Source organism: Pectinophora gossypiella, chromosome 13 (assembly GCF_024362695.1).
Source record: "Pectinophora gossypiella chromosome 13, ilPecGoss1.1, whole genome shotgun sequence".
Classification (NCBI taxonomy): Eukaryota; Metazoa; Arthropoda; class Insecta; order Lepidoptera; family Gelechiidae; genus Pectinophora; species Pectinophora gossypiella.
Window position 1 is genome coordinate 4,409,154 of NC_065416.1, and position 27,786 is coordinate 4,436,939.

General features: G+C 36.3%; 1 protein-coding gene across 6 annotated transcripts in view; it reads right to left on the minus strand.

Annotated features, from left to right (window-relative positions):
* The window catches only part of LOC126371710 (POU domain, class 6, transcription factor 2), a 185,295-nt gene that overhangs the window by 58,275 nt on the left and 99,234 nt on the right, over positions 1–27,786 (minus strand). For 5 of the 6 annotated variants that reach the window (XM_050017036.1, XM_050017037.1, XM_050017034.1 and 2 more), the window contains exon 4: positions 714–831. In XM_050017036.1, the coding sequence (XP_049872993.1) occupies positions 714–831 (118 nt within the window). The remainder of the gene's footprint in view (positions 1–713; positions 832–27,786) is intronic. The other variant, XM_050017033.1, reaches the window with a different exon arrangement.

A 27,786-nucleotide genomic window follows, 5' to 3' on the forward strand; every position in this document is an offset into this window, starting at 1 on the left:
GTTCTACCGCAGATAATAAATTAATCAATCCTGATTATATAACCTCGGATTTAGGATTTCGCATACGTTTGATTTTTATTATGGAAATTAGGCAAGGATTTGACAACAATCGGTTTATTTATCTAAGAACAAATAATAAAATACATTTATTACCAGTAACATTCTTTTTTTCTTTAAGAACTGATGTTATGTTACCGGCAAAAGGAAATGGCTCAGCTTCTGCTGTGATAGCCATGCTATGGCTATATCTAAAATAAATAAATAAAATTTGATCCAATATTTACGGGATATCCTATATTAATGATAGGACAAGAAGATAGTATGCATATATATATATACTATCTTCTTGTCCCAACATTCTGATCAAACTATTTTAATGGGAGTTACGAGTAGTCTAAATATAGTATAGTAGTGCAAAGTGGAAGAGAAATAAGAAGAAAGCAGATCCCACCATCAGATGAGAATAATAAATGCCAACGAGAGAGAGAGAGAAAGAGAGAGAGACAATAGTGCTGCGTGTGACCTTTTTATATTAGACGCCTTCCACACATACATATATCTAGTTTTTCTTTGAACTGTTGTGTTATAATTTTGCTTCTTTTTCTATGTGATTTCGTTCAAGGACGTATTGTAATGTGGCGTACAACATATTAATATATATATTTTTCATTCTTAATAGTAGAGAGTAAATAAAAGTTGGTGTACGAACTCACTGGAGCCATTCAAGTGTGGTTGGTGCGGCGAGCGGCGCGGGGAGGGCGAGCGCGGATCGATGTGCGCACGCGTCGCGTCCGGCGAGCTGTCGCCGCTCTCGCGGTCCGACTCCGCCTGCTGAAGGAAAAGAAGTTGAGAATGTGATCTACAACACTATATATGTATATAAAACAAAAGTCGACAAGTTAACGGTGCTACAAGTTGAAGTCACACAGTCAACTTTCGGCCTCTGTAATCCAGTGGTTGAGCGTTGGGCTCACGATCCGGAGGCCTTGGCTTCAGTTCCTGTTAGGAACATGTCTAACAAAAAATATCTGTCCTTGTTTTGGTCAAGACATTACAGGCTGACATCATCTGATTGTTCAAAAACAAGATGATTCCGTGCTTCGGAAGGCACGTTAAGCCGTTGGTCCCGGTTACTGCTTACTGATGTAAATACGTAGTCATTATATGAGTCATGGCCTTTGGCGGCTCAATAGTAACTCTGACACCAGGGTTGATTAGGTTGGTAATCCAACTCACAACCCACACGATACGAGAAGAAGAATCCCCTTAAAATAAAATAAATAAACAAAATCTAAGATTGATAAGATGATGATGAGAGAATCAGCCCATCGGCCAATAATATAATACATAATGTACAATTTTATATATACAAAGTACGTTTTAGGGTATTTGAGAGGGTTAAAGAAAATTATGAAATCCTAATCTAGAAATAGAAGCCAGTCTTAGATGATCAAAAAACAATATATATGAATTAAGTAACAATCTTCGTAGATTCACCGCTTTTATTGATGATGTCACAGGCAGTATTTGAATACAAAATCGAAAGAAACCTTCCGTTTTGACGTTTCATAAAAAGTATCTCATTTGACTTGGTTGTCAAGTGGCGCGTAGATCTTAAACGTATAAACTTAGATACCATACAATTTTTTATCTCAAAATCGAACACAAACACACACACAAACACATAAAAGCTACAAATCTTATTATAGCCCCTAGCGAGGGTTAGGGTGCAGTATCAAACAATAGTATTAGAATAATGGGTATGTCTCTTCTCCCGTGACAGGTATTATTTTAATGCCGTTTTTAATCGGTAGAATTATAGTTTGGGCTATTTTTCATACGATTAACTCTAAATTTACGCGATTGTATTCATTTGACTCTGAGAGTCTAATGTTAAGTTTACTGGTAGAAACCGGCAATAGTTATTACCTAATACCTTTCTCAGATAGTGTTATTTCTTTACTCTTCTGTTTTGTTTGAATTTATTTACTTTTTTAAATTAAATTTAAACTTCTTCACTTTTAGGGACTCTGTAAATGCCCCGCACTAAGACTTATATGTTTAGAAATTGTTGAATTAAATCAAATCAAATCAAATATACTTTATTGCACAGAACTAAAATTTCAACAATCAGACATAACACATGAAAACAGTACAATTTGGGCGGCCTTATTGCTCTAGAGCAATTTCTTCCAGGCAACCCCCATTAAACTATTTACGCATCTCTTTTCTTTGTTCAGTCTTATATTATTATATCTAGGTAACTATAATAATAAATATAATAATAGTTAATATTTATAATGTGAATAATTTTCAATAATTCCCAAATTTTAAATTAAGTTTTTTTATTTATGTTTATTCGTTGCGCTAAAATGCGGATAAAATAATAAAGTTAGATTGATAATTTTCTTACAACCGTGCAAATTGATAAAAACAAAATTAAGTGCTTTTTACTTTTACATACCTACTTAAAGGTCAGCAAAGTTACTTATTAATTACTTATTTATTCCCAGTATGATTAACTTCGCGGAAATACTATAAAAGGCCGGGTTTATAATTACTTTACTTAATTACGGCATGAGTTTGAATAAAATGACATTGTAAGCTTTGTCGCGTACTTTGAGAGAGCGTGGGTTAGCTACTTAAGTTTTATTTTAATAAGTTAAGTACTTAATTAAATACGTAAACTGTCACTTCCGTAAAGAAAAAAGGTGCAGCATTTTATTACAAACCAAAATGCGCCTTATTTAAACATGACATCATTAAATTATACTGTTTTACATTTTATTTAATTTTAATTGGCAACACGTTTTTAATTGTTTAACTTTAAATGTTTTGTCTTATAAATGATAATTGTTATCAGAAAATTTAAAATTGGAATTAGGTATTTATTATAAACGCATTAGCGTCAACTGTACCTACTTAACTGTGAAGTAACATTATACAAATTCTAAACTTTTTTATTGTAATTTTTGTTAAATTATCACGTTTGTCTTTTGCACTAATAAAACTTGTAGGTAATAATAATTAAAGGTACTTACAAAGGATAATGTCATTCTCTCCACTAAAACTCCGATAATTTGTGTTTCCTCCCGAAACCCGTTTCAGTCCATTTCCATCGCGACGGAATTGTAAAAACTCGCGGAATGTTCGTTCACACCCGAAACCAACTTGGGGCGAACTTCGCACAAGTTTCGCTCAACTTTGTTCGACCTTTCAAACGTCTATTACACAAACCGTTATCACACGCGCGCGAATTTTTATTTCTTTATTTTTTTAAAGTTCGAACGGGAACAGATACGGCCGCGAAAGAGGAACACGCCACTATCGACAAAGCGTTCACATATTTTTTTCTTTTTATTTATTTATTTATCAACGGGCGGCACACATACAGCCGCGCGGCGAAGTTGCACAGCGCGGAATGAAAGCGCGTCATCAGTTTAAAAAATCAACCCCTTCGGTGGTGGCGGGAAAAAATGCGCCCCCAGGGGTGGTGGGCGGCCCCGAAATCCTTGCCAAAGCGATCGCCATCCACCGACTTGTCACTTGTCGAATAAGCATATTAAAATTAAAAAGTTTTTGTTTAGTTTTCATTAGCGGAATGTCGCTGTCGATTACCGCGGCGACGCGAGCTTATAAATACATTTTCATATTTATTTTACTTTAGTATTGTTTACACCTAATAAAGCCTACACTAGTAGTCCAGCAGTGGGAAGTATATAGGCTTTTTCTATTTTTATATTTATTACTTATTTTGAAGGAAAAAATATTACGTACTGATATTCATTAGGTAACTTTACAAATAAGCTTACTGAAGTTGTGAATGTACACGTAACTTACTCTATTGACAGAACATAAAGTAGGTACCCTACCTACTCATATATTCACATATACCCGTTCTCGTCAACTGTTTCTAAAATGGGCTCAACGTTGCATTAAACTTTTATTCAGTACAGCAAAATCATGTTATGAAAGATGGAAGCTTCTATTTGATTTTTTATTTACCGATGGAATCCAATAACGACGGGTTAGGAAGCAATTTTAAAATATTTCGCTGTAATGCTAGTGTATTACCTTCAAACTTTAAAACGTGCTTTAAAAATATTGATGATTTAATAGAAATATATACCTAGTAAACTTTGATTATAAACATGTAAGTATATGATATCAAAGAGATTTGAATTATTATTTTAGGAAATTAATACTTAAGGACTATCAAGAGATGATTTACGAAGTGACTAAGTTCCCTTCTAACTAAAATAATTGAATATAGTCCGTCGAACGTGGCGGGGTGACGGCGCGACTAATGAACACAGTAGAAGAATTATTCATCAACAAGTAACATTCGCAATAATCAGCGGTACACGAAAAAATCAGTAATTATTCAGATGAAGTTGGACGAACGAAGGGGGTAAGGGGGCAAGGGCCGGCCAAAATAAAAACGGCGTTGCGTAGGGGTGACACCCCTCCCTCTCTACAAATGTTATCTAACTGCGTTCGCTCCGCGACGCGGCGCCGCTCTCAGAATTAGCACGCCCGAACCGTCGAATTTTCAATTTGAACTCAATTTTTTTCCCGGATAGTTGGACCTAATGGAAAAGGCTAGGCGATCACGGATTCCGTGTGAGCGCCGCGCGCGGCCCCGGTCGCGCGGCATCGCGACATATTTGGGCCGGTAATGTGTGGTCATTATTGGCCGACCGCGCGCACACATTGTCCGCGCGGATGTGTGTGTAGATTTTTACTCATTAATTTTAAAACGCTCCGGATTTTTTTCAGGGCGGGTGCTAGGGGGCTCGGGCGAGGGGGTGAAAATTGGCGATGGCCGACGGGCGGGGTGTCACCGGCGGGGGTTATTAAATAGATTGGTCCGCGGCCGAACGGAGCCGATCTGCACTTGTACTCGCGTCATTAACGGGTTGAGAACCGATTTTAAATCGTGAAATAACAGCCTGTTACAGGAAAAGTTGAGCGCGGCTTATCGAGCACTCCGCCGTATTCTACAAGTTTAATTGCGTTAATTTTTTTGCTTTTTTTCGTATGACAATCATTTTCCGTTCATTAAATTGAAATGTTGATTGTCTTTTGTGTCGGAAGGTACGAGTAAGTCGCGGAGGGAGCGGCGGCGGCGTGCGGCGCGATCGCGCGAGTGGGTAATGATTGTCACAACAAGCGCGGGTGTCGATACGTGTACACACACGCGCGATTTTTTCCTGCGGCCGTTGAGCGGGCGATGGGAGGGGTGCATGGGGGGAGGAAATGTGAAAAATACTCGAAAAAAAGGCGAAATTGTAGCAGATATATAATTAAAGTCGGACGTACAGCTACAGCGAACTGCGATGTATTATGCACGCCGGCGCTCTGATGTCGCGGCCGCGTACAATGGGCGCAATAAACGCCGCGCGGCCGCCGCGCTTTAGCAGCACCATTCACTCACGATTTAGGAGTGTGCCCTAATAAACAACAAGTTTTCAAAAGGAGAATCGTAATTTATGTTAAGTAGGTAGTAGAAATGGGGTTGAATGCGTAACATACCTAATGACAATTATTACACAGAAAAAAACAAAATCCACACTACTGCCTCTACTTTTACTTGCTCTTTTGAAAGTTTACTTTTTAAGTTTTTTCTTAGCTATCTAACGTCTTATGACCTTTGGCGGGACCTGTCACTGAAAGACAGGGGTAATTTTCTTAAGCCCAAGAAAAAAAACACAAATAATGGAAAATATATCTAATTCGGCGATATATCGGGTTCTACTTTCCTAGTAGGGATCGGTAGGTCGTTGGTAGGGCTTTCTCCGCCGACTGTACACAGTATGGGTAAAACGAATGAGAAAAATTAATTGAACAGATACATATTTGTGTGTACGGGCCCGACGATAAATCGCCTTCCGCCAGGTTAGTAGCTAACTGGTTTGATTAACTTTGCATTTGTATAAATACTTACATGTTACAGTTGACTCGACCATTATATATCATAACAAGCTATATATATATATATATAGCTTTAGTTACAGCTTCTTTATATACAAGGTGTTAGTGACATCGTAACGAAAACTTTGAAGGATGATTCTAACCATGATTCTGAGTTGATATCAATTGGAAATTTCCGCCGCAAAAGTATGGAACTGGAAATAATTTAAAAAAAACACCAACATTTTCATTCCCCTTAGTATTCGTTACGGTGTCGCTAACACCCATACCTACTTGTATGGCTACCTGTACTTATTCGTACGGGGTCTAAGTGACATCGTAACGAATACTGAGGGGAATGATTCAGCTCATTATTCTGAGTTAATATTAAGTTGAATTTCCATCGCAAAAGTATAGACTAAAAATAATTAAAACCTCGTATCCTCGTAGATTTCATACAAACCGTCATCCCTTTGTTTAACCCTTTAGGGAATTAATTTCTAAAAATCCTTAATGTTTACAGTTACAGTGAGAGAATTTTGTCCGGCCAAGTAGTTAATGCCCTCTGCGGCAAATCTACAATAAGTCAGTTAAAAAAAAAAGGTGAGAGAATTAAAATTATCATCTCTCTAGCGTTATCCCATTTTCCGAGGTCCGTGTACCTAACCTTTTTTTTATTTATTTATTCCAAAAAAGATAAAATTTTTCTTAAAAAAATAATTTCGCCAAACTTATAACAGTTTGTTGGCGGGCGCTCTTATAACTAAATGAGTATGCACCTTTTGTTACTTATAATAAATTGCTAAATACTTAACAACTATTACAATGGTTTGATAATCGACCTTACTACCCACACGATACGAAAAAAGTTATAATGCTTATGGCGTTTATAAATCGATAATGAAAAGAAATAATAGGTAAACCTGAAGATATGATAGGTTTGGTCTTTTACTGGTTAGGTCACATACCTCCAATAATGCATTTCTCAGGAATGTGAGTTTTCTCATGATGCTTTCCTTCACTGCTTAGCACGTGATAATCATTTATGATCCAAACATGAATTCGAAAACAAGCTCGACAATCATTGCTTTAGTGTTACTTTAAAAACAATAAAAATCATTACCAATGAATGGAACTCTATATTGTGTAATATAGAGAGTAGCAAACTAGAGGCAAACATTTGCGAGTGCGCGTTGATCACAGTAATCCGGTTACAGGGCGATAAATGAAACGCAATTGGTAGGAAATTACGCATAAATGGGAGGTTATTATTGAATTTAATGTTAAATTCATCGGGAGCTCTCTAACCATCTGTCGCGGGCCCTCATAGGCCCCCTTTAGCTACCTACTCGAATTTACAGAGTGTATACAGCTTTTACTTAAAAGTAATTAGTGCGGGAAAGGTCTAAATTTGCTTTGCAATATGTAATTTAATTTAAATTTAATGTATTCAAAGTTAATGCATAATTATTCTGTGTATGAAGCATGGTACATTTAATTTTTATGCAAATAACATTGAATTGAAATGTAGACTTTTCGAATTTCGTTCGGATGTCGTGAGTTGGTGAATGTAGAGTTGTTGTCCAACAGTGGGATACGGCAATTCATTCGAAACGATTCCAAATGTCTAATAAGACGACCAAATAACTATTCTTTTTTTTAATCGATTTATTTTTTAAACATAAGTTGAAAAAAAAATGAAACGGGAGAAACAGACTATTGATATAAAATCTCTTTAAATTAAACCAATTTTGTACATTGTAGAAAGTCACTTATCAAATAAGTTTGATATCCCATTTCATCGTCATTTATCATCACTCGTTTATACTATTACAATTAAATATATTATATTTTACCAGAAAATTTCTGGGGACATAAAAAGATTCAGTGAACAATATGATAAGTGTGATCAAACGGCGTAATAAGGATAATAGGACTAATGACGTCATCATAGAATTCGTGATTGGTTTCTAACTGTCAAGAATCAGGTCTGAGGGTCACAAGTGGTAGGGTCGACCCTCCCCTGGAGCGCAGCGCGTGGGCAATCGACTCGACTCATTCACTCAATTGTTCACCCAATCATTCAAAATTTAAATTTCAAACCCCCATTGTTCGATTCCATTTTTACAATCCGAATAATGCTTGAACACGCAATTACCGAACATAATTTTTAATGAACTCTTTTATGTCATAAAAACAAAGACTGAATAATTATTTTATTTTTATTCAAAATCTATTGTAACAAAATTATTTGTATTATTTAATATGGCATGTTTTGTGACCAATTCTAAAAAAACTGTTTTTAAATTAATGATTAAAGTCGTAAAAATAATAGTTTTTATGTTATTTTAAACGGATTAGGCCAATAATTACGGATAATAAAATTATTAAATTATAACTTATCTAAGCACAAATAAGGCGCGTTGTTCCTTATAGTCTTAAATTCTTTACGCGCAATCAAAACAGACGGGGCTATCAAAAAAACTGCGTCTATATTCAATTCCGTATTCCAAACAACCTGCAGAATTGCAGTAGTTTTTCAAATATGCAATTTACTGATTTAAAAAAAGAAGAACAGTGGGACGGTTCGCCCGTCGGGCTATGGGAATGGTGCAAAAGGTAAAAAACGCGGGAAAAATAGTAGGCCCACGTATGGTAAACAGCATCGGATGGACCCCACCGCCCGGCGGAACCCACCCTAATTTGTGACATCACTAGTGCCGTTTGAAGGCTCTAAACTATGGATTGCGTTGCCGGTTTCTGTGTATCTGTCTACCTAGTCATCTATTCTATACGTGGAAGATAAGAAAAATAATCTCAAAAAGACGTCATTGAACTTTTTTCTTATTCGATCGAAAGACAGGCGAAAATCGCACCCGCTATCCTTATCGGATCGGCTAGAACAGAACAACTGGTGTATTGGAGTCCTAACCTAACCTAACTTTATACATACCTACTATATTATATAATTTCGAGAACGAGATTTCAACCAAGTTGGTAGAACGCTTGCTTCTCACTTTGAGGTCCCAGGTTCGAATCCAGCACAGGCCTAAACCAATGAATGTCGAGTTTGTTTTCGAATTCAGGTTTGGATCATATAATAATAATGATTGTCACGTGCTCAGCGGTGAAGGAAATCCCGAGAATGCAATTTTTGGAGGTATGTGACCTAACTTGTATTGGGCTGTTTTCCCTTCGCGGGTTGGAAGGTCAGACAGGCAGTCGCTTCTGTAAAAAACCGGACCTGTCAAATCTTCAGGTTAGGTAAGCGGACCCTGTGAAAAACGGGATAATGATAGGTAGATGATGTTAAAATACTCTTTGATGAGACTTTGATGAGAGTTGGAGTAACGAGAATGGTGTGTTACGATCTTAGTAAGTAGGATTCCGTGGTCTCTGCCTACCCTAATGTGAAATAGTCATGATCTCGGTTGGTAAAATACACAATACCTATGACAGCGGGACTTATAATAATTATATGAGTCAAACCCCTCAAACAACCCTCCTAAAACACAGCGAACGAAGCTAAAGAAATCGTTACTCAAACTGAAACAGTAAACAAACATAACGACCCGAGGGTAGTCCGAAAAAAAAACGTAATTAGCTTTCATTATCATTCGTATCAGGAGACCGCGTTAAAAACTAGCAGCTATTACGTACCATTACGAGGAATTAAGTTTTTTTGATTAGCCCTAATTAAGCGGCAATACGACCCGCCACCAAAACACAGAATTTATTCCTACCACCTAATTGTCTCATAGGTGTGACGGCCATTATTTTAATTGCGACTGGTGGCTTTAATAGTAGCCTGCGTTTCTTTTCTATGTGCTTTTAATGACTCCGTATAATGTATCATGTACGGCCTTATTTTCTGATAAATGCCGGTTGAACGGAAAACGTAAGGAAATCGCAGTGTGATTATAGTTGGTACCTTCCTACTTAATTTATGGTTCACTGTTTGTGGAGGTGATAGTATAAATATTGGTTGCGACTATTTTATGCCACCTCATTGTTTGTGTACACGTAATGACACTGTTCCCATTGAATTATTGTCGCGACATGATACTATGGGAGTATTTAGAATTTATAATAATGTAGAACATTCTCTCACGCATTTTCATCATTTTTTCATTTTGTCACAGGGACTGTGCCCTAGAAACTGACAGAGGGCAGCAGTAACTGTCAGTAATATTCAGAGGCGGGGGACAGGAGTCCTAGTACGGATTTGAAATTGACTACTTTGGGCGCCATCCACTCGTGTAAGACAGAGTACTGCGGGGCAGAAGGCAATAGGGGAACCACTGCTCTACTTTTCCCTAAAAAGTAGCATTGAGAATGCTACACCGACAAGAGCGTGGCTCTTAAATTACATTCTCTATTGAGACGGATTCAAAAGATAAGTTTTTTCTCTGTCCTTTCGACTCGAATTTTACCGCTATCAGCCCACTAGACTCGATTGATTCTTTCCAATATAATTATGAATCCTTTCAGAGATGACCTGAGCCGACGATCGCGCCCGACTGGGGTACCCTCAGGCCGCTCCCCATTAGTCCGACCAAGTCGCAAGTAGTTAGTGCCATTCGAGGCAAACCTACGATAAGTTTTGTCAAAATAAAAAGAATATGCTTAGCAGTGAGCACGAAATAATAATTTATCATCCAAACATGAATTCGAAAACAAATTCGACAATCATTAGATTCGAAGCTGCGACTTCAAAGTGAGAGGCAAGCGTTCTACCAACTAGGCTACCACGGCTCACTACGTACCACAGTAATAACAAATATATAACAAAACACGGAATAACACATAACTTACAGTTAAAACACGGAATAAAAACAACTTACACAAGAGAGTACAAATAAATAGACAGTAAACATTAAGGCAAATTGTAATTGCGTGTATGGACTGGTCATCAATGGTGGTGGTGTCCTTTATAAAAAGGCCTCACTAAGCATGAGCCGCGGCGCGAGTCACGACCCTGGTAAACAGGGTGTTAGTGACATCGTAACCGAAACTTTGAGGGATGATTCAGACCATGACCATGATTTAGTTGCTATCAAGTGAAACTTCCAGTCGGAAAATTCCTCCTATTACCAGTAGTCTTACCGAGTAGTCTTACCAGTTGAACTACTGGGAATTTCCTTCCCAATAGACTTACTTCATGAACATTTATTTTTAGTGCCTTTTCTAATTATTTTTAGTACCTTAAAAAAGATGAGATAAGGCACTAAAATGTCCATGAAGTAAGTCTATTGGGAAGGAAATTCCCAGTAGTTCAACTGGTAAGACTACTCGGTAAGATTACTGAGAATAGGGGGAATTTTCCAACTGGAAGTTACACTTGATATCAACTCAGAATCATGGTCCTAATCATCCCCCTCCGTATTCGGAATAGGGTCACTAACACCCTGTATAAGTTATGCTAAGCAATGTATTTTTATATTATAGAAATAAAACATCTTCAAGCCTATAAAACATAACAGTGCTAACAGAACTATACGTAAACAAATAGGTATTAAGGCCCCCTGAAGGAGGTGGACTGAAAGAGTTTAATTTGCTTACTTGGTAGCGCTATGGGCAATTACTGCTAATGATACAGCCTTTATTACTTATGTCCATTAAGGCGTATACCGGGCATTACCGCTGTTCTAAGGGCATTAGCTAAGCTTCGTATTGGTGGTCATGAAAACGTAGAATTTGGGCGATTTTTAAAGGCATTTTCCTATAGTCTGTGCTTACCCCGGTGAGAAATACGCGAGAGTTTAGGTGTGTATGTATGTTGAAGGTATCACAAGATCTCTTCTTCTACTATCGTGTGGGTTGTAAGGTGGAATAGCAACCTCGTCAATCCTGTGTCAGGGTTACTATTGAGCCACCAAAGGCCCCTGACATGGCTCATGTAACGACTACTTATTTACATCAGTATGTAGTAACCGGGACCAACGGCTTAACGTGCCTTCCAAAGCACGGATCATCTTACTTTCGGACAATCAGGTGATCAACCTGTAATGTCCTAAACAAACTAGGGACCACAAAGTAATTTTTGCGATATGTCCCCACCGGGAATCGAACCCGGGACTGGAGGAGGATCGTGAGCTCAACGCTCAACCACTGGACCACGGAGGTCGTTCACAAGATGAATTAAAAGAAGTAATTGACTGTAGCTACAGTAGGGTAGGCAGAGGTCGCTCTACTACCCAAAATGTGGATAAAGCCGTCACTTTATGTTATGTTATGTTATGTAATGTTTGTATATGAGTTCCAATTAGTGCGCTTACAGACGTCGACACCATCGTCGTTGGTCTGTAAGCGCCCTTACGCTTATAAACAACGTATAGATTTATACCATAAAAACGCATATGTAATTAAGTAGATATATATTTATTTCTTTAGTCGACTTTCATACAAAAGTATGTACTTTTATAAGTAAGAATCACATATACACACAAGGCTCCGTGCTAAAGCTAAGAATTTCATAAGCAAATGATCATACTAATAAAATTTACCTATCGCTATGTTATCGCGGCATATCACCCTCTACCATACAGACGATAAAATATAAGTGGGGAGGCCAATTATTTCACCATTATAAGTTTGCTCGAAAGAAATGGCCAATTTGGATTATTAAAAAATTGATGTAGGTTTGGTAACGATATTAAGGTAAGTACTGTATTGGAGTTACTTGGAATGTTTTAAATTGAATGATCGCTACTACCTACTGACAGACGAGCTCGAGGAAAACGAATGCTAATGTGTACTAAGAGTTAGCTTACCACTGTATGCGACCACGGCTATCTCGTAAACATCACTATTCGAAAGCATTTCAGGGAATAGAAGAGAATATTTTTTGCTTCATATTAAGAAAACCGTTTCAAAAAAAAGCTGGGAACAGGGAGGAGTGGAAGAAGGGAAGAGAGGCGTTTGCCCTGCAGTGGGACATTGAGGGCTATTAAATAATAATCATAATTATGAAAACGATTGATGCATGTGAAAGAAGCAAGAGAAGTGTGTCAGGATAGAAGCAAATGGAATTCCATAGTCTCTGCTTACCCCGGTGGGAAATAGGCGTGAGTTTATGTATGTATTTATGTCCTTTTAGACCGTGATTTTTCCGTAGTCGGGTTTTAGTTTTCAAACTAATATTTTTGACTATTGAAAAAGATAATGCAGTTTGCTAAGATGACTACGTGTACGTTTACAATATATTTAGTATGTAACTAAACTAAAAAGTATTTTTTTTAAATAGTAATATTCACTAAAATTAAGGTTTCCAAAACTTTGTAAAGAGTTATTCAATATTAATATACACATATACGTATAAGTAAGTATAGAGTCAGTTCCTTCTCAAAATTCGAAAGTAAAGTTCGTACCTTATCGTCCTCACTATTCCACAACTTTTTCTATTCTATAGTTCACCTATTCTTTCTTCGCGTACAAACTACAAAAGACGTACCTACACCGAAACACGACACAATACATTTGTCCCAAACTCTGAAGATCGTGTTTGCATCCTCCATTAACGTTTCCTTACCCCCAAACTACCCAGTTATTTCATTACGCCCGTAATAGTGTCTGACTAGGGCCTCACTGAGTCATTAAGGAGGGGAAATTAGTGCATTATTGACTGATTTCCTTCCAACTAGCTGATCGACGGCCCACGGCTTTTCGATTTAAAATACTGCCTAGCTGTTTACAGCATTAGCATTGATCGAACCAATAGTTTCGCGTTTTATCGTGCTCGATATTTAACGTTTTTCGTGCATTTAATGTTTAGCGTTTTTTGTGCTGGCCGCTTTGAGGTTTAAAAGAAAGAGTTTTTAATTAGAATGCTGGCTGGTTTGAATAAATATGATAGGTTGCTAAATATAATTTGTTGATTTTATGGTTTGAATTTGGAGTTTGGAATGCATTATTAAATGATCATAAAAATATACACAGAAGGAATCTAATTTCAAATCAGCTATAGCTTTGATTATAGAACATTGTTTATATTACCACGTTTATTTTTGATAATTAATTGAAACCGAAACTAGTTTCAATTATAATTGTTTAATTATAAATTTGATTTATGGCTCTTGTTTATTCTAAAACAATATATAGGTTTACCTTAAATAAAGCAATAGTAACATTTTTTTTGTTTTTTTCAAAAAAAGAACACTAACGTAATATGATGAATTAATTAAATTTAAATTTATATTAAATTTATTATAATTTATTTATTTATTTTTTATTTATTATTTATTTATTTAAATTTATATTCATCAACTGCAATTACCTGCATCTTAAACGAGTCGATCGATTGAAACGAAATCGTAGCAAACGGTGCTGCACCCTGCGACAATCGTAGGATCCAATTAGTTTTTATGGTACGCTTCATTACAGCCAGTGTTAATTATTATTGTGCTGACGAACGCCTGTTCTCACTCGACGACCTAATTAGAGCGAAGCCGCGTTTTTTTTCTTTTCTTGTCAGCAAATATGAGCGTTGGGGTGTGCGACGCTTTGTGGGAACGTGTATAGGGGCACTTATGAAGGCGGCATGTCGCGGAGATTTTGAATTGTTTTGGAACACCGCCGTTCAGAATTCAAATTTTCGCGGCAAGGGTTATTTATTTTTTCTTTATGTAATGGTTCGTTTTGTTTAGGTGAATCAGCCAGTAGGTTTGTTTTACACAACTACCAGCTTATTTAAAATTGGTACAGCTAAGTTTTATTTTAGGTAGCAGTGGGCGTCATACGGCTGATGATGATGATAGTACAACAATACATTACATTGACATTGTTGAGTTATTGAGGACAGAAGAGGCAAGATGATTGAACATTTAATAAGACACGACGAATTTGTTAAAAACATCATAGAAGGAAAGCTACAAGGAAAGAGGGGAAGGGGAAGACCAAGAAGAGCTTACATGGAACAGTGAACGTCGTGTCTTAAAGGAAGTGAAGGAATTGGCCTTTGGTAGACAAAAGTGGAGCATGCTACACCGACAAGAGCGTGGCTCTTAAAGTAGTGATACAACAATATTATGCATTATTTATTTTAATTCCGACCTAAATTGTTAGTAACAATGTGAACTTAAACTATGTACATACACATACATTCGGAACTGCGATATTATTGTTGAGTTATTTATATTCAAATTCAAATTCAAAAATATCTTTATTCAGTAGGTAACATAGTTACACTTTGAATCGTCAATTTTTACATAACGAACGTCTCATCCGCCTAAAACTACTGCAGCTTCTCACAACCTGTATAGCCGGGGAAAAGAAGCTGCAAGAAAAACCTCGGCACAGGGCCCTAGACGTTCTTTAAAAAAAATAAAATAAAATAAACATAAAATATTGATATACAATTGAGTAATTTAGCTGCCTAATATCAGTTCTCAGACAGTTAATCCCATGCATTCATATCTTCTAAATAATCACTAACTTTATAATAACCTTTTTTGTAAAGTTTTTGTTTTGTTTTTATTAGAAGAGTAAGTAAGAATTATTTAGTACAATTACGCTAATAAGAATAATTCATATTTTAAACTATTCTTGCTTCTTCTAATGTGACAACTAGAGAGAATTAAGATTAACTTAATGAAGTTCTGGCGTTAAAAATATAACATCGCGTCTTAATGTACGCCATCCTTGAGGTATTTTTTTCTCTTTCTACGCTCGTAAAAGTCTACGCCGCGCAAAAATGAGAAGAACTTAAACTTTTTACTCTGTGCTATGGAGATAAAGAAAAAAAAAAGTGCGTAAGTGTTATTGCGGGAACTCATCTTAAAGTCACGTGGTAGTCGCAATAACTGCATTATTGTTTAAACGGCAACACGCTATTACCCATTGTAAGACATTTCTTGTCAGCGCATGCTTTTTGCGCACAACGCGCATAATAACATAATTGCGTTACATTGTATAAATGTATTTATTAATCGGTCAAGCGTAAATTGATTGACGTTGCGTTGGGTTCATTTATTTATTTATTTATAAAGTATAGCCACATCACATACATTAAAACATTTTTACATTTAGAAGGTTACGGTATTGTGACTAATATTATTACAATGACGGCGTACATAACTTATACAATTAAGGGTAAGTATTTAAAAATAACAGCCTCCGTGGTCTAGTGGTTAGAGCGTTAGGCTCACGATCTGGAGGTCCGGGTTCGATTCCCGATGGGGACATTGTCGAAATCACTTTGTGAGACTGTCCTTTGTTTGGTAAGGACTTTTCAGGCTTGAATCACCTAATTGTCCGAAAAAGTAAGATGATTCCGTGCTTCGGAGGGCACGTTAAGCCGTTGGTCCCGGCCATTAGCCGTAAAAAACACCTCCACCAACCCGCAGTGGAGCAGCGTGGTGGAGTATGCTCCATACTCCCTCCGGTTGATTGAGGGGAGGCCTGTGCCCAGCAGTGGGACGTATATAGGCAGTTTATGATATGATTATATATTTAAAAATAAAGTAAAATTAAAATTACACAGCAAACTTAAAAATTAGTTCCGAGTTAAATTAGGGTTCCGATGATGTCTAGAGTGGGCTGGATGGTTTATAGATTTTGAGTTTATTGAAAATTATGTACTGAGAAAATTACGATAGGTACTAATTTAAAGATAATATTTAAATTATTGTATGTGTGCAAGATTTAAACGACAAAGACAAATAAATGTCCAAAAGTGATCTTTATTTTTAGTTTATAAATAATAAAAAAATATTATTTATTATTATTATACTTAAGTGATCTTTATTTTTAGTTTAAATACCTCTGCCTATCTTGGTAGAGACTTAGATAGTGAATTTCTGTAAGCATAATTTACCACAGAACCCTACAAACTAAAAAAGTTTTCCTCACGGTTCTTTCGAACTTTTAGAGTTGTAACCGACCTACTGAAGTACTCATGCTTTTAGAACGTTTAATAATCAAAACCATAAATTGCACTAATTGGACCGATTAGAAATTTTAATTATTTTATAGTTTTCTTTTGTAATTTTTATCGACCGCGCTATGGTACTTTTCTGTTCAATAGTTAGTTAAGATTAGTTGAAATTGATTGTTAACTTGATTACTTGAACTGTTGATTTCGTCAATTAGAGAGTTTTTACGTTACTTGCCCGCCATTTGGAGTTTAGTGTTGATAACTATAAAGTTTAGTACTATATTAACCTATTATATTTTCGGAATTTAGACCAGGGGGGTTAAAATGGCCACATCGAAGCAATTCATCTAAGTAAGCAATATTGCTATTTGACATTTATTTGCATTGCGCACTTACTTTTATATGCGCAAATGTCAAATTACAATAAAGATTTCTTAGATGAATTGGTTCGATGTGGCCATTTTAACCCACCTGGGGGGTTAAAAACCAATTCATCTATCAATATAGCTATTTGACATTGTTTTGCATTGCGCATTTACTTTTATATGCACAAAAATGACACATTGCAATATTTAATTGCTTTTTAGATGAATTGCTTCGATATGGCCTTTTTAACCTCCCTGGAATCACTGGAATATATCCGTAGTTGTTTCAAAGTCGCCTCTATGCCGAGAAGGTGACTCAAAGTTGTATGCGGTGGTATGATTATGCGATGCGCAGAACTAAAGAACATGTAGAATAAAAGGCATTGAGCCTCCCACAAACTAAAATGGACAGGGAGCGCTCTCCATGTTGCATCAGCATGGCTATCTTCGAAACTGTAAATGTACCCGACCCGACAAGACAGTCTGACAAAAAGACTGGCGCAAAAATATAAGGAGAGCTGACCCCACCTCATGAGGGGAAGGATAAAGAAAAAGAAAAAAGAACTAGTATGGTCAATAATACCTAACTTTTTGGCAGTCACTGTAGACCTGTGAGCTGTACTGTAGAGCTCCGCTTCGATCTCTGGTATCAGACTTTCGCCAATGATAAATTTAACTAAAGTTCAAATTTCACTAACGCAGTCTCGACTGGTTTCGACCATTATAGTTACTTATTCGCCGTAAAGGAAATGGGTTGGGTAATTCACAGGGCACCCTTTCAAACTTTTAATGTAAATGACAGCACACGTCAAGGGTTGCATACCAGCGCGATGTCTATTTGATTCGTTTAGGTAATAGTTTAAATCATTCATTTTAAAATTAACAGCTGTTAATAACCCGTCTCTTTCCTTTCTGACGGATAGGGATATGACAGGTATAACTTAAAATAAAATTAGGAGATGTCTGCGGGATTCAGCGCCTTTGTTGGTACACTTACCTAATACGATAAGTAGGTATGTTAGTATGTATGTTAAGGTATGGTATGATCACATCGATCACATGACGAACCCATTCATTAATTTAGTCGAAATGACCTAGTGGCATTAAGTCTGACCAAAATATCTTGAACTTTACTGGACTTCATTTAGAGGCTATATTTGGCACAAGTATTACTATAAGAGATGTGGTATTAATGTGAGAATTTGATGAATAAAAGAAAACTTGTCTTCATAATTAAGTTTAAAATATATAATGTACTTATAAAACTATTGACGATACTATTTAAAAAATATATTATAAATAACCGCCTTCAAATTCTGCCCAATAAAAAGTAAGAAATAGATAATATTTTATTTAATACAGTATGTGTGCGTGTGTATGTAGTGTGTTGTTTAATACGAGTATAAAAAACGCTGAAGTCGGTTTCAAGTAAAAGATAATGCATTTGGTTTTTAATATTATCTGCATTTCTCCAAGAAGACTTTAGGGTGAAAATTTTATAATGACAAAAACGTAATAGTTATTTATATTCCATTTATATTAAATTATAAATTACATTATTTATACCACAAATAGAATACTTATGTAACATATTAAATTATACCTCAATATTTCTAATCAAAATTCAAACTCTCTTTACGTCATTAGTACTGCTTAGCTTTTTACTTATTTTAAAGTTTTTATTTCTAAAACTTCATGCTTAGGTTATGTTTTAAAATAATATATAAAAGTAAAAAATACTTTTTATAATCATCATACGAGTAGTATAAGGCCTAAGGTTTTAATCAACCTTTATAAACGGTATTGTGACGCCGTCGCTTAACATGGCTAATTTTATGACTGCGCTTTACATTATAACTGCCTTGTTAAATATTAGAAAAAGAAATACGAATAATTAATATGTTATATTTTAAAATTTAGTAAGTAGACAGAAGGTATTCAGAAGCAGGACCTTCCAAGGAAGAAGTACTTAATAACGAAGATAATGCATAATCATCCGAGTTTAGATGTCTCCTTTTTTTGACGTGGTTTATTGTTGATTTGCCGCTAATGGCATTAACTACTTGGCCAGACACGTGAGGAGCGCTTAGGGCTCTCACCCGGTTGATCTGGTACAAAATTAAAGGCACATGCTTGAGGGCGCGAACTTCGGTTCGAAGCGTTGTTTTCTGAGACTATTATATATTATTTAAATCGGATGTCTCCACAACAAACTAACGTAACACTTTTCGATTTAATGATAGACAATCTGATGGTGATAAACTATCTTCCTTACACTAGGTACTACAAGTATAATGGGCTATAGTGTACCTCTGTGTGCAGGTAAAATTCGCCACGTTATGAATAATTACCACACTAATCTGAGGGCAAGTATCGATGTCTATCCTTATAAAACATTCACATGGGTTTGTTGGTCGACGATTTAACTATTAATACACATATGAATTGTACGTCCGTATCTTTGGTCATTATAGATTTACGGTTAAAATTACTGTGCTATTTCTCAATTATCTATTGTTAAGCAGATATATTCGGTATGGGATAAAATTATCGATTGATTCAATAAATTTTATCGAAATCGATTTTTTTCGTTATAAAACCATAATTGTTATTAACTACTTAGCCGGAAAACAGTATAGCATCAAAAGGGTTAAATCTCTAAGCGCAACTTGAAAGTACCAACCAGATAAGCTTGATCATTCACAAAATTATCTAGTACAATTTCAATCACGATTAATGATCTGAAAATAAAATATAATGACGGTGTCGACCTCCAGTTACTGTCAAATCTATCTTGACACTTGACATAACCATTTGTTTTGCTTGCAAACTCAAACTCAACCATATCTTTATTAATCAGATAACATAGTTACAGAAGGAAAAATTGAAGGGAAGAGAGGGAGGGGTAGACCTAGGATAACATTTATGAAACAAATAAAAGAGAAGGTGCAGGTCGTGTCGAATCGGGAGGTGAAGGTTTTGGCGGGAAGAAGAGAGGAATGGCGATTACTCCACCGACAAGAGCACAGCTCTTAAATAGAGAGAGATAGAGAGAGAGAACATAGTTAGGTACACTTTGAATCGTCATTTTCTTTACGTTTTCTCGAACGTCTCATCCGACTAAAACTACTGCAGTTTCTCACAACGTGTACCGGCATTAAGTAGCTCGTTAATAAAACAATGACAGCGCCTGCAAATAGTTTCATAGAAATATTTATAGCGCGACACTACTCATATTCCCTATCGGGTTGGGTTGGGCAGAGCTCCTGATACCTGTTCCAAGATAGATAATGATAGTGATACGTTTTATCAGGCTATCGTCAAATAGATTATTTATCATTTTTTTAAGGACATTGCGACCATACTTATGTGTTGGGTAATTATTTTTTGTGTTCCTAAACCTGTGGCGTTAGCCAAGTTTTGCAAACGATTATAAAAATCGAAATAAAGTGACATGTCAAACCCACACATTTTTATTACTGCCACTGTTGATTGTCATAACCGTAGCAACTTGCCTAAGGCGCATGAAGTTTTACCATCAAGTTAGATTACGCAAACGCAAATCGATACCTATGTACTCACTACAGAATAAAAAATGCAACGTGTCTAAAAATTGGTTTTTATCCTGTCTGTCTGTTCAGGAGATTTCCACCGTATATTTAGTCTCAAAATATTGAAGAGTTCGTCAAAAACGTGTTACCAGAACTTGCCGCGTTGATTTAAAAGTGTGACGTTTATAGGAAAATATCTGCTGGTATTCCTTATTATGCTACACCGACAAGAGCGTGGCTCTTAAATTAGTGATGTGTGAGATATCCTATCGTCACAACATGCTTACAGACTTTCCAATGGGACAAGTGGAATCGTAAATTATCAGAAGCAGCCACTTTTGATACCTAGCCCGGAATAAAAGTTCGTTCTTACGTACTTAAAGAACAGAAGCAGAACCGCAGACTAGATATAAAAACGTATACTTTGGTAGAGGCCATAGAATAAGGAATAATACTACGTATAGAACGGCAACTCTCCGCTCCCCACCAGCGTCTGAGCTAGGTTTACCTCACCCCCCTCGAACATAGTTCAGACTTGAATCGTATGGCGTCAGACGTCACACACATAGATGCGCGTGTACGATAATGTCAATGTGTAGTATCTGTGTAAATCGAGGTTGTTTGTATGAAGTCTCCGGGGTGTGTAGAGGCTTAAATAATTATAAAAGAACTTGACGCTTTGAAAGAGTTCGTCAGTAGCTCAAAAGTTATATTGTAACAAGATTTGACGTTTATTCTGGCGAGTGTCTTATTAAAGTGGTCAGTTTAATACGTGAGCTCACTATGCTCACTTGATTTATTCCTTTTAACCGACTTGACCCACATTCGTGGATTGCCTTTAATTGTTAATAAGCATAATTAAAATGCGTGTTAAACATTATACGTGCGGACGTGGCGGGATCAGTTTAGAAGTAATTATTGGTTAGGCTTTACGCTTTATTTTGTTGGAGGTGCGAATTATTATATTGCTTATTAATTATATTGGTAGTTAAGGATGTTGTAGTTGCTTTTTATTAATCACGCTTAGTAAGAAGGTAATGCTTTTCTGTTGCAAACGAAAAATACAGAGACTGGAAAAGACAAGGAAAACAAAAAATCAAAATCGATAAATTCTGACTAGGTCAGGATTCATTGTGAATGCTATAAAAATCAGAAAATTAAGAAAGTTTATTAGTCGTTATAAAAACATTTTCCTCTATGGAAAATCAACTTATCTCACTAGCATAGCAATAATATGAAATAGTAATTATATACTGTACTAAATATTGAATTAATCAAAGTGGCCATGCCATAAATCATCTATTTGGAGCATTGCTGTAACTACTTATTACGCACTTAGTCTACAGATGGTATTCATTATTACGGAGACACTAGAGTCACGCGAAATACCAGGAAGTATGTGACAATAGGAACCTAGTAATACTTGTTTGAATACGTTACGCATTGGATACTAGTGTCCTCGCATCATACCAATCATACGTAGTTTCTTGCATGGTCTACTCATGGTATTCCACTGAAGATTTGTGTGAAGTAGAAGTTAATATATATATTTTTAGCTTCTATGCTGTTCTGGGAGCAAATAAAAAACATAGACCATGTTCAGCTGCTTGTCTTCCCGGGCATGTTGTAAAAACCGACAGAGGGATTGTGTCCTCTAACATGATGGACTAATGTTATGGGCGATAGGCTGATCCCTTATCACCATAAGGTTTATCATATCCAGCTTACGACATCGTATCAACAGTGGCTGCAAGTTGTCTTCGATTACTTGTAGCTCTGCCCGCCCCATTAGGGATTACGGGCGTGAGTTTATGTATGTATGTATATATATATTTTTTAAAGTAAATCGCAAGTGTACGCAGAGGGGGAAAAGGAACCGAAAACGATGGCAAAGTTCAGATCACCCACATTCATAAGTACGCACGTACTACACGAGACGTTCCACTGCTAGGCACAGACATTCATCTACCACACTGTGGGAAGGTAGAGGCAAACTTAAAAATTATTAAAATTTGTATTTAGATATCAAAAATGCTCGCGCCTTACCTACAAACCTTTTCTATAAATTCCCCTATGTCGAGCCATGTCAGGGGCTTTCGGCGGCTCGATAGTAACCCTGCCTGGGTTGATGAGGTTGGTACTCCTGCTCACAACCCACACGATAGAAAAATTCCCCTATTACAACCCGCAACTCTATTCAACATACAACTCTATAGTTCAGTTTCCATAGCTCAAATTATTAACATTTACATTATCATAATACATTATCCTTTACGTAACTAACTATAAATTATAATCAACGTCGACCGAGATCAATAATATGTAATTTATTAAAACACCGACCTTCGAACGGATTAATTATTTTACAAACGATAATAGCGCTTATGTTGCAAAGTTTTTTTCAACTTCTACTTAGATTTATGTATATGAAATTCGTGAGCCAATTTATTAGCTATTATGCTTGTAAATAATATGCTATTTATTGTGTTTACTGTTTATGACGCTTCATAAACACTGAACTTAAAAAAAATAACTTTTACTGCTGCAAATTTCTTTTAGTGAAGTTCAGTGTGATCAATCCGTTACGTCCAGTGCACATTTTACACACTTGCCTACAATAGGCTAGTTTCCAACTAGTCAAATCAGTTACTTTTTACTAAACGTCAAAACACGAAATTACTATGGAATTTGTATGAAAAAGCACTCTGTGACGTCATAGAAAAACGTGACAAAATGTCGGACTTATTATTACGTTTTTCTTGATTAAAATTCATAAATAAGTTTAATAGAAAAAAGAAAATGTTTTTCGTTAGTTTTAGATGTGTCTTTATTTAGTAATCAGAATTTCATAATTTATCTTGAACCTAGTACACGACCCAATTGATTTGCGAATCTATTCATCACATAGAGGAAGCTAAATTCTAAAGTCATCGTCTGCGATGGCTAAATATCTCGCACAACACTGTAAAATACTTCATTATTCTGTAACACTGTATCCTTATTCTGAATTATTTTAGAAGTATGAGTTATTTATACTGTACTAGCTTTTGTCCGCGACTTCATCCGCGTGGAAGGATTTTCTCGCTAATTCCTGTTCTCGTAGGAATTTCGGGAATTCCTTTCTTAGTGCACCTCTACGGTACCTAAGCTACGTCCCTTCCAAATTTCAAGTACATACGTTTAGCCGTTTAGGCTGTGCGTTGATATGTCAGTCAGTCAGTTTCTCCTTTCGTATGTTTAGATTATAGAATAACGCTGCCGATTCCATTATATTTTCGTCAACACAATAGATTGATAAAAACCTTGCTGACCAAGGAACTTAATTTAATTTCTAGCTGTAGGTATCTACTGAGATACAGCATGGACATTCAAAACGTTTTATGTTCACCTGTGGTTGCTTTTTATTGTCATTTCTCTCTCTCTCTCTCTCTCTTTCTCTCTCTCTCTCTTTCTTGTTTGTTTTTGTAGTGTGTACTTAATACTATACGTGTACTTAATACCTATAACCTAATGTTGCATATAACCAATATCTATACATGGATCAGTATTAAACGAAAGTTCGATCTATTCGGTTGTTTCATTAATACAATACAACACCTCATGGCGATCCTGCCTCACCTGATTTTGGAATTTTTGGCCTGGTTGCAATAGACCTTTAGGCTACTTGTTATTTTGGTGCTGGTTCCATCAGACACAGAGTTATATAAAGTGTCTGCTAGAGCGGGCACTAGTATTAGTAGACTACTTGCATATCGACTGTTACATATAACTACGTAGTAACTGTTACCTGTTCCACTTCGCACAACTCTAATATGTTTTGTAACGTAACACATAAAATCACGTATTATTACGATCGGCGATAAATAGTAATTAACTACTAATTTACGATTAACTCGCTAATTGACGCTAACTTTGCTATTTTGCCACAAAAACAACTGCATTAAGTTAATCTAGATTTCTCTTGAATTTTAATAGATCGTTGCGAATCGTTGGTACAGGCGTAAATAGCACGGTTGATGCGTAGGATACGGTGCATTAAAAACATTTATAATTAGGTACTGTGTTATTGCAATTATTTGAAAACGTGCCTTTATATTATATCTACTGCATAGTAATGTAAAAGACACCTGCAGGTTCTGCACGGTAACCGCGCCGCGCGCGGCGCGAATTAGATCGAGGTCTTCAACCAATAGCCGTTTGACGTCCATCTACGTAGATAGCATTCGTATCGGTTATTGGTCGAAGCGCTCAATATAATTCGCGTCGCGCGCGGCGCGGCTGTCATGCAGACCGGGCTGGAGAATTATCTCTATTAAATACTCATATATCGGTATGCTTCATATACAAACCAAACCTCACTGCATTATGGCTAGGTACTGTATTACTTTATGCTATTATTTAAAAATTATGTAATCATTATGTTTATCAACTTAAAGGTGTCATACACCTTACTACCTACTAGTTCATGTAGCTATTTCCATACCGGAATAGGTAGCACACAAATTATCTATAGTACTTTTGGTAATGGCTATAGGGGGGTTAAAATGGCCACATCGAATTCATCTACGAAAGCAATATTGCAATTTGACATTTGCGCATATTAAACAGCAATATTGCTTTTTTAGATGGATAAATCAAAAGATAAAGGAAATAAAACAGATTAGCTCAGATCGATCATTTAAGGTCAAACTTGCCGATTATAGAATGCAGAATGTTGAAATTCAGCAATACGTAATTGATATGGTGGTGTAAGAAATAAAGATTCTATAAACTTAGATGGCCTTTTTAACCCCTCTGGACCCGATAACTGTTCACTCTCAAAGTCCAATAAAGCTCATTTAATGTTGTATTATACCAATAATTATATCACATAAAATATATATTATTCGATCCACATTCTTTCATCAATGGTAATGTAATAATAAACTTAGTAACACATTGAATTGAATCGAAACATAAATAATAATTACGGTCATTTATAAATAAATTATCTACTTTATCCGTTCGCATGAATATAATAGGACATTATTAGAACAGATGGTATTACATCTACCTGGCATGCAAAACGATCAGACTTCGAATCCCGGGGCTAAGCTAAAAGTACTAATAATAATTATCTTTTTGATGCGAACAGCAAAGGACTGGAACTGTCTGCAGTCGTCTGTTACAACTCATAATCTGGGTGTCTTCAAGGCTAGAATGAAAAGGCATTTGCTAGATAAGCGTCCCATCAGTCGGAATTGTGGCCAAACGTGAGCCTATTTTGTAAAACAAAAGAAATTTGATTTAAACCATTCTGTTATATACAAACTCAAACTTACAAGTTTTCCAAAGTGAAGGTGAAGTAATTGCATTGCGTTTTTATCAGAGTGACAAAGAATTGACAAGGTCAAACGCCTTGAGCCGAAGTTTGGGCTCAACTGTGCACACTCAGGCCTGTTGTCTCCCCATCTCCTCCCGACTATATACCTACTCCACTCCAATCTCATCAGTCATCCCGTGATCACGGCAACAGTGTCGAAATATCGGGAGTCTCATATCCCTGATTTAAACGCGGTAAGAACCCGTTATTATGTGTTTTAATTATGATAATAACCGTGTAAACTTAACACAATGAATAGGTACTTATGATACCTATATGCGCAATAGGCTGAACACCATATCTGATCCATCATAGGACTTCGTACCAAGAGTAGCTGTGAGTTGTCTTCTAATTAATTGTGGCTCTGTCTATCCCATTAAGTATTACATACGTGAGTTTATATCATCTTATTTGAAAGCTCTAACAGCGCAATCGAGTTTGAGAATTCCGAATGGAAATGTCAAAATGGTTACTGATTACCATCGATTGACGAAAAAATATGAATCATAATAATTATAATGTAACATTACCAGAAAACAATATATAATAATAAACCCTCGATACACTGGATATCTGCTTCCGTATCGTATAAATTATACTTACAACTTGATTACGATCGTAATGTGTAAAATTACGAACTAGGACATTAGTCTACTGATTTTTATCTACATGGATTTTTTTCTCCACTAGATAGATTGATAGATAAAACTATTCTTCTATTATGCAGAGGTGCTAGTTAGGTTTATCTATTAGTAATTAATTTAATTACTTCTTAGAAGTTATAACCAGATTGAAAGGTGTCATAGTCATTGTGTTGCTTAGGTATTTATTATTTGTTATCGGTTAGAGTCCTCAGAGCTCCATACTTGACCAGGCAAATAGTGAATACCGTTTGAGGCTTTACCATGTCTTACAGCCCGTGACAGACTCATTTTGATGAACCGTATTCATGGTGGCTTGCGATCACCATTAACACTTTCAAGCACAGAACGTCTAATGACGTTCCGACTCCAAGGTGTCATACTATCTATTATGAAACATCAATGACCCATGGTCTCTGCCCGTGAAAGGGTTAAGGGCCATATCTTACTAAGACACCGTGGTTGCGCCACCAGCGGGGAATTATTCGGGATTCGGTTGCCGCAACAAATTGATCTCGAAACTGAGGTACTTACCCTTTATTCACCAATATGCATTTTGTGACGCAATATTTTATTGGTTTAGGCCTGTGCTGGATTCGAACATGCGCCCTCGAAGTGAGAGGCAAGCGTTCTACCAACTGGGCACCTATAAGTACACATAATATAAACTAGCGACTAGAGGTCCAACTGAGGTAGTAATAGGTTTATCGCAAGATGAACTAAGCACCCACATCTCACCGAGCTTTTAGACCAACGTGATAAGTGGTGAGCCATATCGCCGTCTATAATCGTCGAGACAACTGTGTTAGTGAAAACTGCATTTAAGATATTATGTAACTTACTTAGTAACAATAGTAAGTAAATAGAATAGAATAGAATAGAAAAAGTTTATTAAAAAAGGACGCCACACACAAAAAAAAGACAACAACATCATATCAAATTTCCACTAAAACAATTACAAAAAAAAAGCAAGACGGATGTTTCTCGAAATGATCGTAAGGTGGTGGTGGACGTCCTGAGATAAAAGGGCCTCACTCAGCACAAGTCGGGGCGTGAACCACGACGCTGATATTATGTGGAC